The sequence below is a fragment of the Acomys russatus genome, chromosome 6 (genome assembly GCF_903995435.1).
Source record: "Acomys russatus chromosome 6, mAcoRus1.1, whole genome shotgun sequence".
Lineage (NCBI taxonomy): Eukaryota > Metazoa > Chordata > Mammalia > Rodentia > Muridae > Acomys > Acomys russatus.
Window position 1 is genome coordinate 79,420,374 of NC_067142.1, and position 12,175 is coordinate 79,432,548.

The following is a 12,175-nucleotide window of genomic DNA, read 5'->3' on the forward strand; positions in this document are numbered from 1 at the left end:
TCACATGTTCTTAACCTACCTCTTAACTCCATTGTGGAGTGCAGAACTCACCTGACAGCATCGAGTGCATTGAGAGGGATATGTGTATTGTGGGATGTGTCCCCTGAGCCTGACAGAACTAGCTCCACTATAGGCAATTGGCTTGTGGAGTGGGATAGACTAGGCTCTCCACTAGCCTTTGTCCATTTTCATTTGTTGTCAGCGAGGTTCCTTCTTACCTATGCTGTGAATTGCTCGGGGACACAGAACAGAAATCTAGTTGTATTTCCTGGGCTTGTTTCTATAGGCTATCTTTTTTTTCTTACACTTATATTGGTTAAGGCATTCCTTCACTGGTGTATTAGAACAAGTGGTAAAAAGGATAGAATTGACTGGCGCCATAGTAGCCAGATAGTAGACAAGTCCGGAAGTGGACCCAGGAAAGTTCTGTTCAAGGCCTTCAGCTCCAGTGGGCAGCATGGAGAGTTTCTAATCAAAGAACTTTGAAGTGTGCTTCAACTGCGTTACAAGGGGTTCTAATATGATTTTCAAGGGCAATCATGATTAATCAATTAATAGGGGATGAGATTATGCTGATTTGAAAGGGACTCTGGAGGAATGCTTTGATTATACACCAAAATCGGGAATATAACTCAAGCTGGTTACATGTTCTTAGAGAATCAGCCATTTGTGATAATTCTGGAACTCTAGCCTTATCACATTACTTCCATCTTCCATTAGACTTTGGTGCCATCTGCCACACAGGAAACACAGCCAGCTTAGCTAAAGGCAGAAAGAAGGATCTTTTTCAGACCGTCCTGAGAGGCTACCACAGAAGGTCTCCTTCCCAAGCCTGATTTTCACTAGGGGCTTGGACGCTTGACTGTGATATTGACTTATTTTGTCACTATCCTTTTTTTCTACCCTAATGCGAGCCAAGTTAACTTAGTCATTCTCAACAGGGAGTGGTTTTTGTCCCCTCTGAATACTGACAATGACTCCCCAGCCTCCGCCTTACTGTATTTTTCTTCTCCGTTATTTCTCGGCCTTTTGGTCTGGTGGGCTTCAGAGCATTGATCTGTCGGACACTGGTTTAGTCTCAGGAGATTTTGGTGACGTAACTTGCTGGCGTGAAGAGTACGTAAACGATTGCTGGACAGCAGAGGTGGCTTTGGGTTGTTTCTTGTCCCCAGAGTAACAAGCAGTCCAGGTCTGGTGTGGATGGCACAGCAGTCGCCAGCATGCGAAAGGGTCTCAGTCTCCCTGATCAGCTGCATCTTTCCCTTTCTCACCTGTGGTAGTTTAGCTCACCTCTGTCCTCCTCAGGGTCTCCCTCAGAGCCTGCTGTCCTGTACATTTGGGCTTGGTGGGGAGGCCTCTTTCCTGCCTCCTGACTAGGTGGATAAGGTAGGGGAAGGGATCTGGGGCCTGACTGGGTAAACATGCTTCCAGGCAGGCCTCCTCAATCTTGTTTTCACTTCCAGAGGAACCTGTTGGGTGTTTTGCAGTGCAACCAAGGCTGCCTTTCAGCTTCCCTGTCCCATTAATTTAGTACTGAATTTTCCAAGATCCACCCTCAACACTACAAAAAGGGACAAAGAAAAGTGTTTCCAGTTGGGGGTGGATGGAGCTCATGGGTAGAGCACAGGCTTAGCATGCACAAGGCCCTAGGTTTGATCCCTGGTGCCTTCCTTACCCCCCAAAATATGCTGGTTTTAGTTGAGGTTTTATACCAAGGAAAAGAAAAGCAAAACTCATAGGGTAAAGCCCGCTCTTTCCTTGAATGTGTATGTGTACATGTGATATGGCTGAGTGTGTAAATGTATATTCCATGTTTGGGTTTGTGTGTGTGTGTGTGTGTGTGTGTGTGTGTGTGTGTGTGTGTGTGTTGAGTGCTCATGGAGGCCTGGGGATGGCATCAGGCGTCTTCCTCAGCTGCTCTCCACCTGTTCCCTGTGGCAGGGTCCAGGTTAAACCCAGAGCTTACTGTTCTGGCTCAGCTGGCTAGCCTGCCTAGTCAGTACTCCAAGGCTCCTGCCTCCACCTTCAGAGCGCTGCCACTAAAGGCAGGCTTCCATCCCCACCTGACGTTTACACAGGTCCTAAGGTCCTGAACTCTACTCTTCATGCTTGTAGAGCAAGCGCTGTCCACTCAGCCATCTGCCCAGCCCCCAACTACTTTTGATGAGTTGTGTGCTTTTGTCCATTTGCTATTCATTAAAAAAAAAAAAAAAAAAAAAAAAAACAAAGACTGAAACAAAGACTAAGAAGTGAATGTATGTGTATTGTTGATTTTTTTTAAATGGAGCTCTACCCTTTGTAAGTATATTCTAAATAGTTGGATCTCTAGTATGTTAGCAAACTTTAATCGTAGGGTAGCGCAAATGCTCATTAATGTTTTAATCTTTCATTTTACTTGTGGGTGGTATTTGGTCATCTTTTTGTGTTTTCCATATATAAATCTTTTTTGCTGAGTACATACTACTATCTATTTTTTCTAATATCTAGTATCAACTTAAAGCCCTTAGCATTTGATTTAGCTATAAGATCTATTCTTACTTAAACTGTATACTAATTGTTAATATTTATTGGTCATGTTGGCCTAAGACTAAATGGGAAGTCTCTGGATAGATATTATTTGGTACTTTCTTGCATCACATGGTACTTGGCAGAGTGAAGAGATTTACTGTCTAGTGTTAAATATTTATTCAGGAAACAGAGGCACATGCTTCTTAGGACTACAATTCCATTGTTATTAATTGTGAAATTAAGCTTTTTGTAAAAAAAAAAGAAAAGTTGCTTTTGCCATACTTAGTACAGAAAATTCAGGTATTACATAAAAATATAAGCTCTCTTAACACTAACAATAATTACCATTACCAATGCCAGGGGGTTTCTGTCTTGGCCTTTTTTGTATAGACCAAAGATTAAATGGGCAGGTGGGCAGACACTTATACTGTACATAGTTTAGACATTAATAACAGTAGATCTGGGATGTGCTAGCCTGGGTGGGGTGGGTAATAACAAATAACCCTAAGTTAACTGATTGTGAAATAAACTTTAAAATTACTGACTTCCTCAAATCCTAAACATTGAGATTCAGGGTGTAAGTTGTTGTCACTGATTTTACTTGTAAGAGGGCTTTTTAAAAAGATTATGAGCACATTAGAGAGAGTTCATGCTTTGCCCCATTTTGATTTTGAGAAGATCATAAAATCTTTAACTTGAGCAGTTCTGCCTCTGATCTTTCTATGCTGTGTGAGGAAGCAGTAGGGCTTGACACAGGGGCTGCATAACTTTGCCTTCTCTATTCTCTCTGTCTAGTATTTTGAACTGTTCTGTACAGTTTTGTTAGGGGATAAACCCATTATACGCACCACCCCAAGAAAGGAAGTTTGAAAAGCGCTGGGCTCAACATAAATTAGAAGCAGGCTACCAGGAAACGCAGCATGGAGACCTTGCTTTGTGTCATCTCTCTTGCTTTCCGAGGTGAATAGCTATGAGCTTGGGTGACCACCTACTAGACTACAGTGAGCATGCCCACAGACCCTGGCACATGGGATTTTACTAGACTACAGTGAGCATGCCCACAGACCCTGGCACATGGGATTTTACTAGACTACAGTGAGCATGCCCACAGACCCTGGCAACATGGGATTTTACTAGACTAGAGTGAGCATGCCCACAGACCCTGGCACATGGGATTTTACTAGACTACAGTGAGTATGCCCACAGACCCTGGCAACATTGCATTTTACTAGACTACAGTGAGCATGCCCACAGACCCTGGCAACATGGGATTTTACTAGACTACAGTGAGCATGCCCACAGACCCTGGCACATGGGATTTTACTAGACTACAGTGAGCATGCCCACAGACCCTGGCAACATGGGATTTTACTAGACTAGAGTGAGCATGCCCACAGACCCTGGCAACATGGGATTTTACTAGACTACAGTGAGTATGCCCACAGACCCTGGCAACGTGGGATTTTACTAGACTAGAGTGAGCATGCCCACAGACCCTGGCACATGGGATTTTACTAGACTAGAGTGAGTATGCCCACAGACCCTGGCAACGTGGGATTTTACTAGACTACAGTGAGTATGCCCACAGACCCTGGCACATGGGATTTTACTAGACTACAGTGAGCATGCCCACAGACCCTGGCACATGGGATTTTACTAGACTACAGTGAGCATGCCCACAGACCCTGGCACATGGGATTTTACTAGACTACAGTGAGCATGCCCACAGACCCTGGCAACATGGGATTTTACTAGACTACAGTGAGCATGCCCACAGACCCTGGCACATGGGATTTTACTAGACTACAGTGAGCATGCCCACAGACCCTGGCAACGTGGGATTTTACTAGACTAGAGTGAGTATGCCCACAGACCCTGGCAACATGGGATTTTACTAGACTATAGTGAGCATGCCCACAGACCCTGGCAACATGGGATTTTACTAGACTACAGTGAGCATGCCCACAGACCCTGGCAACATGGGATTTTACTAGACTACAGTGAGTATGCCCACAGACCCTGGCAACATGGGATTTTACTAGACTAGAGTGAGTATGCCCACAGACCCTGGCAACATGGATTTTACTAGACTACAGTGAGCATGCCCACAGACCCTGGCAACGTGGGATTTTACTAGACTAGAGTGAGTATGCCCACAGACCCTGGCACATGGGATTTTACTAGACTACAGTGAGTATGCCCACAGACCCTGGCAACGTGGGATTTTACTAGACTACAGTGAGCATGCCCACAGACCCTGGCACATGGGATTTTACTAGACTACAGTGAGCATGCCCACAGACCCTGGCAACATGGGATTTTACTAGACTACAGTGAGTATGCCCACAGACCCCTGGCAACATGGGATTTTACTAGACTACAGTGAGCATGCCCACAGACCCTGGCAACATGGGATTTTACTAGACTACAGTGAGTATGCCCACAGACCCCTGGCAACATGGGATTTTACTAGACTACAGTGAGTATGCCCACAGACCCTGGCAACGTGGGATTTTACTAGACTACAGTGAGCATGCCCACAGACCCTGGCAACATGGGATTTTACTAGACTACAGTGAGCATGCCCACAGACCCTGGCAACATGGGATTTTACTAGACTACAGTGAGTATGCCCACAGACCCCTGGCAACATGGGATTTTACTAGACTACAGTGAGCATGCCCACAGACCCTGGCAACATGGGATTTTACTAGACTACAGTGAGTATGCCCACAGACCCCTGGCAACATGGGATTTTACTAGACTACAGTGAGTATGCCCACAGACCCTGGCAACGTGGGATTTTACTAGACTAGAGTGAGTATGCCCACAGACCCTGGCAACGTGGGATTTTACTAGACTACAGTGAGCATGCCCACAGACCCTGGCAACATGGGATTTTACTAGACTACAGTGAGCATGCCCACAGACCCTGGCACATGGGATTTTACTAGACTACAGTGAGCATGCCCACAGACCCTGGCAACATGGGATTTTACTAGACTACAGTGAGCATGCCCACAGACCCTGGCAACGTGGGATTTTACTAGACTACAGTGAGCATGCCCACAGACCCTGGCAACATGGGATTTTACTAGACTACAGTGAGCATGCCCACAGACCCTGGCAACATGGGATTTTACTAGACTAGAGTGAGTATGCCCACAGACCCTGGCAACGTGGGATTTTACTAGACTACAGTGAGTATGCCCACAGACCCTGGCAACGTGGGATTTTACTAGACTTTGGTGAGTATGCCCACAGACCCTGGCAACATGGGATTTTACTGGACCCCCATAATCTATAAACATCTTTGAAAGTTAGCCCAGTGAAAAGAACATCCAAGGTCAAAAGTGCACACTGAGAGACTGCAACTGGCTGCTTTGGTGGCTGTTTCCTACAGCAGTGGAGACACCACAGACATCAGGTGAGCCATGACTCATCAGCATGATACAGCTGTCTGCAGTCAAAGCTGGTTACTGTGCTGTGGGATTGTCATCTGACACACCTTGAAAGAACAATTCATCTGACAAGTTTGCAGATTGAAAACCAAAAAAAGGAGAATATTAAGTATACGACGCAGCCCTGAGTTAGAGCCAGTGCCTGCTCCAGGGGCTCTGTGGTGACTTCCAGCTCGTTTCAGGTGAAGAAAGACGTTTTCCCTGGTTTTTAACAAAAAGCCTCAGCATCCAGGCCACACTGAAACAGGTTTCTCCCCTCCCGAGAGGGTCATGTTTTCAGTGAAGGATGCAGTGTTAACCAAGGGTCTGGTTTTGTGAGAAACTTCCCTGTTAGCTGTAGGGTACTTTGTTTTCTTTCTTTTTAATTTCCCACCTCACTTGGGAAATTAACCACCTTTTCAGTTGCTGGTGTTATTTTAGAATCACTGGCTTAAAGGGAGCAATATTAGTGACTGTGGTTCATTATTGTGGGTAGGTTTTTCCAGAGACCTAATTGGTAGACAAGGTCCTCATGGTACAGAACAGTGAGCCTGCGTCTTGCCAGCTACCAAGCGTGCACCGATACCTTGGGCTTCCTGGCTTGTTGGCTGTTGATAAGCTGGGAGGGCAGCTTTGTGATGAAGCTAGTACTGGTTTGCTGAGATCCAGCCTGGGGTGGGACTTCCTTATCACCCCTGTCCTGGTATTTTTGTCAAATTACTCCTGCTTTGACTTGAAGTGTCTTTGAAAGTTCTGACACAGGGACTCTTCCGACACATCCCCATTCTTCATGTATGACTTCTATTTCTACTGCTGCTGTCCTGGGCCTTTAGCTGGGTTCTTAAGAGCCCTTGTTCCTTCCTGACAACTAGTCACATTTTCCAGAAGAGACAAGTCAGAGCCAAATACAGTTACCAAAGAAACTGGAATTCCACATAGAGGGTGTCTTAGGATTCCTGTTGCTGTGAAGAGGCATGGCAGCTCTTATAAAGGAGAACATTTAACTGGGGCTGGTTTACAGTTCAGAGGTTTAGTCCGTTATTGTCATGGCAGGGTGCATGGTGGCACGCAGGCAGACAGACATGGTGCAGGAGAGTTCTACATTTGGATCCACAGGCAGCAGGACAAGAGCATGACAAGGGGCCTGACTTGAGCTTCTTAAACCTCATAGCACCCCTGTGAGACACACTTCCTCCAACAGTGCCCCTCTTTATCAGTCTATGGGGGGCATTCAGACCACCACTGAGGGAAGAAAGGAAAGGTGATTTAAAGGTGTGGGTAAGAAATTCCCTAAAGCCAGGTGGTGGTGGCACATGCCTTTAATTCTAGCACGTGGGAAGCAAAGACAGGTAGATCTCTGAGTTCGAGGCCAACCTATTATACAAAGCAAGTCCAGAGCAGCCAAGGCTACATAGGAGAAACCCTGTCTCAAAAAAACAAAAACAAAAAAGAAATTCCTTAAGAATACACTGGCGTTGCTAGGTGTGCTGGTGTGTGCCTATAATCCCTGAACTATCACTGTTTTTATCAAATATTTACTATTCCCCTGTGATTTGCTCTTTTTCCAGGATGTTGCCTGAAGGTGGGATTTCACTTATGTGAAAGCACCCGAGACTCAAACTTAGTTCTTGGGTCTCAGTGACTAGAGGGCATACCATAGGGTGTGATGGCCTCAGCTCACAGAGGCCTGTCCAAGGGGCCTCGGATACTGCATGGAGTAAGCAGAAACCATGGGTCCAGGAAGAAACGTTAGCCACAGTTGATCTTTATCAGTGGGGATAACTTTCTAGTTCTTCTACATGAAAGTATGTGGTTAAGACAGCAAGGTAGATACACCATTCCCTTTAAAAAGAACTTGACTAAATATGACTTTTGCCAGTAATAATGCCTTCCTGTTTTCAAGAATGTGCAGCCTTCTTAGCTTAGGCTCCAAGTCTGTTCTCATCCCTAAAACGAAAGGAAGCACGTGCAACTACACCAGAGGCTACAGGCCTTAGAGATAGTCCCAATCATCTTCTGTACCCCATGTTTTAAGTGTTCCTTTGACAGAATAATATGACGCCATCAAAAGGAAATGAAGAAAGCAACATGTTAAAATATGCATATATTACTTATTGTGTTCTCACAAGGGAAAGGAAGGGAAGCAGAGTGAATATATTTGCATGTATATGCAGAATATCCCAGGAAGTAACGTAAGTTAATATAGTTCACTGGTTGCTTCAATGTAGACCACTGCCTGGTTAGAGTCATAGCAGAAATGTGTTTGTTTGTTTGTTTGTTTGTTTAGTGTGTATGTGTGTGTGTGTTCATGCCACAGCTGGTGTGGAGGTCAGAGGACAAGTAGAGGGAGTCTGTTTTCACCTTGCAACTTGTGGAGTCTGGAGACTGAGCTCAGGCCTTAAGGCTTGGTGCAAGAATCCTTGCTTACCCAGCTATCTTGCTGACCTGAGGGAGAATTTTCTAAAGACTTGTTAGTGCCTGTTGAAATTCTTAATACTGAGTTACTACTGGAGAGTGAGTTTGTGTGACATTCTACTAATGTCATGTTATTTATATATAAGGGTTTTGTGTTTTCACAACAGATATGTTTATAGTAGCATTTTATTTGGTGTCTGTCATTGACATATTCTGGTATGGAGTAATTGGGAGTATATTTTTTCCTTTCCCTTTCACTCAAGACAGGAAGGCACAGTTGTAGTATTCTTTAAAGTTTTTGCATTTACAGTAATTGTACCATTATGTATAGGAAGAAGAAGGAAATACTTCTAAAACACAAAAAAGTTCCTGGCTTCAAGAGTGTGTTTTATCCTTATCTCCAACTAGTGATCTTATGGTTATAGCTCGGGAACAAAAGGCCGCATTCCTAGTGCGTAAGTACCCTTTATTCTCCGCTGCTTCAGTTTTAATGCAGAGATTAGAACAGAAAGTGGACTTGGAAATAGTGTTACTTCTGTCCTATATTATATATATGGTGGGCCTGTAATTTATGTACTACATTTAATATATAAATAGAATATTTTCTTTGTGGGGAAATATGTACGTTTGTGTGTGCACATGCATGTGCACGTGCATGTGTGTGGAGGCCAAGGTTGACATTAGGTGTCTTCCTGTATTGCCCTTCACCCTAGTTTTTGAGACAGGATATTCCATTGGACCTGGAGCTGAAATTGGCTGGCCTGTTCATCTTCTGTCTCTGCCTCCCTGCCACTGAGAGACTACAGGCCTGTCCTGCCCTGGCTTTTTTGTTTTATTTTGTTTTTTGTTGTTAATAACAATGCCAGGAATGAAACTCACAAGGCAAACACTTTCCAGTCTGAGCCACCTCCTTAGACCCAGAATACTTTGTATTTATTCTGTGTTGGTTTAGCTCTCTTTCTGTGACATTTCCGAGGCAGCGCTGATGACCACCTAATTCTTACAAGTGATACTGAGTGGTGAAAAGGCTATAACTGGCCCCTTACAACAATGTGCAAGGGACTTGGCTGCAGCTTGAAAGCTCACAGTACTGTAGATTTTTATTTGGTTCCTAAGTTTTCAGCTTATAAATTTTTGTTAAAGATTAAATTTTAAGATTTGGTAGCTGGGTGTGGTGGCACCAGCACTTGGGAGGCAGAGGCAGGCAGATCTTCGTGGGTTTAAGGCCAACTTGCTCTACAAAGTGAGTCCAGGACAGCCAGGCCTCCATAGAGAAACCCTGTCTCAGGAAAAAAAAAAAAAAAAAAAAAAAAAGATTTGGAGATAATAGATTATGAAAAACGTCATAGAATAAAGTAAGATTATATATAAAATGTCTGTGAGTAGTCTTACAGAGAAAATTCATCCCCATGGCATAAATCTAATATAAAACCTTCCCCCTGCCATTTGAAAAGAAAAGTAGCCTTATAAATAAAGTCAGTAATGAACTGGAGAGATGGCTCAGTGGTTAAGAGCACATGGGTTCAATTCCCAGCACCCACATGGCAGTTGAAAAGTGTCTGTAACTCCAGTTCTAGATGGTCTAATAACCTCATATAGACATAGATATAGACAAAACACCAGTGCACATAAATAAAGTCAGTAAAGTGGCACAGGAGCATTCATAATTTTATTCTGCAAAAACTCTGCGTAGAATAGTAAATTGTGGTTTAAACTGGATGAAGGAGAGACTAAAGGCTAGGGGGCCATATTGTCTTATAAAAATGCTTTTGCAAGTTAAAAACATTATGTACTTACCTAAATAAATAGCCAAGTCAATTCCTACAGAACAATTTTATACCCAACTTTTTGAAGAGGAAGGATTAGAATTTATAAGTAAGCTACTGGTTTTATTCTATCTAGCTATCTATCTATATTTCTTTCTTTCTTTTTTTTTCTTTCTCCTAGCAAAATGGAAGAACAGTGATAAAGGGAAGGAAGAAATGCAGTTTGCTATTGGCTGGAGTGGCTCCTTAAGTGTGGAAGAAGGGTAGGTGCTAGCTGACTTGTTTGTTTCTTTGTGTGTTAAATGTATGAAGTGGATTTGTTTTTAAATACATCCTTTTCATTGCTTAAACTTGTGTCTCTCTCTCTCTCTCTGTGTGTGTGTGTGTGTCCATCTCAACTTTACTGATTGTAGAGAACTCTTTGGTTAGCAGATTTAGTTTTTTTGCTCTCGGGATTTTTTTTTCATATAAACTCTAATAAGAAAAATATTTCTAGATTTATTTATTAAATGTTATGTGCATTAATGTTTTGCCTGCAGGCATGTATGTGTGTGTGTGTCATGCTGTCAGAGGTTAAAGGAAGGTGTCAGATCACCTGAAAAAAAAAAAAAAACAAAGAAAAGACTAATTTTGCCTACCATGGTCTGTGGGGCATGTGTGTTGGCTTGAATGGCTTATGTTGGTTTGATGGTTTAAACAAAGTCAGTAAGTAAGAAGTGTTGAGATTTCAAGTTTTTTTTTCTCTGAGTCCCTAGCAATATTTCAAGTTTACATGCCAAGAAACAATCTTCATCTGTCCTTAGAAATAGATAATTGGGGCTGGAGAGGTGGCTTAGTAAGACCACTTGTTCCTTCTGCAAAGGATTCAGGTTTAGTTACTCCAATTCCAGTGGATCTAAATCCTTTTTAAAACCTTGGACACTAGGCACACACGTGTATACATAATACATGTAGACAAAGCACTCAAATGCATAAAATAAAAAAATCTTAAAAATTTGTAGAAAAGAAATATCCTCTTATGATCAGTGTATGTAAAATGTAAAAGAAAAGCCCAACCAGGTGAAAAGCAGCAAGTTCCTAAAGTAAACCGCCCACAGGAATCCGGTATGCTGGCTCTTTCTGCCTGCAGCAGCCTCAAGCAAGGAGGCAGGATGGCTCTTAACTTCAGAAGAAGGGATGCTGGGAAATGGCTGCCTGGCAACCAGTTGAGATTTTCTAGGTTTTCTGTACAGTGATTTGTATAAAGTTTTGCTTTGTTTCATACAAATACCAAGTAGAAAAAAACCCTGCATTTTTCTATGTTACATGTTATATGTATGGATTTTACTGTTTTAGTTATGTGTCCAATAAAAATGGTCCACAGGATGTCATCTTCCACCTTCTGCCTTTTAACACTAAATTATAGAGAAATAAATAATCAATCCAGGCATGGTGGTGCACGCTTTTAATCCACAGCACTCAGAAAGCAAAGGTAGGTGAATTTTTCTGAGTTCCATGCCAGCCTGGTCTATGTCATGAATGCCAGGCCAGCCAGTGCTGCACATGTGCGTGTTCTCTCTCTCTCTCTCTCTCTCTCTCTCTCTCTCTCCTGCCCCCCCACCCCTCCTCTCTCTCTCTCTCTCTTTCTTTCTTATTGCTAAGCACAGGGACTGAGCTCATGATTTTGCTTGTGTTTCTGCCTGTAGGGAGTATGTGACCAGTGCTCTGTGTATCCCACTGGCAAGTCAAAAGAGGTAAGGAAGAGCATAGGCTCTCTGTATGTCTCTTCTGCTTTGATGCCTGAGCCATTACAATCATCAATTTTATTTGTGACAGGAGTTCCACTGGGCGCCCTGACTGGACCTGCATTGTGGTGGGCTTTACATCTGGTTATGTGCGGTTCTACACTGAGGTGAGTTGGGTTTCTAGCAATAGAGAGCTATCTGACTCAGTGCTATGCATCCTATTATACCACCTGGCGACGTCATTCCTAAGAATACATTTGGGAGTCTAAGAAGATAGTCTCACTATGAATGCTTGGAAATGCGAAACTGATGCAGTAGCAGT

The 12,175-nt window shown here is 43.3% G+C and overlaps 1 protein-coding gene across 2 annotated transcripts in view; it reads left to right on the forward strand.

Annotated features, from left to right (window-relative positions):
* The window catches only part of Rab3gap2 (RAB3 GTPase activating non-catalytic protein subunit 2), an 88,707-nt gene that overhangs the window by 24,161 nt on the left and 52,371 nt on the right, over positions 1-12,175 (forward strand). The window contains exons 3-6 of one of the 2 annotated variants that reach the window (XM_051148088.1): positions 8,695-8,818; positions 10,311-10,392; positions 11,815-11,862; positions 11,945-12,020. In XM_051148088.1, coding sequence (XP_051004045.1) covers positions 8,695-8,818; positions 10,311-10,392; positions 11,815-11,862; positions 11,945-12,020 — 330 coding nt within the window. Of the gene's footprint in view, positions 1-8,262; positions 8,819-10,310; positions 10,393-11,814; positions 11,863-11,944; positions 12,021-12,175 lie in introns of those variants that run through there. The other variant, XM_051148087.1, reaches the window with a different exon arrangement.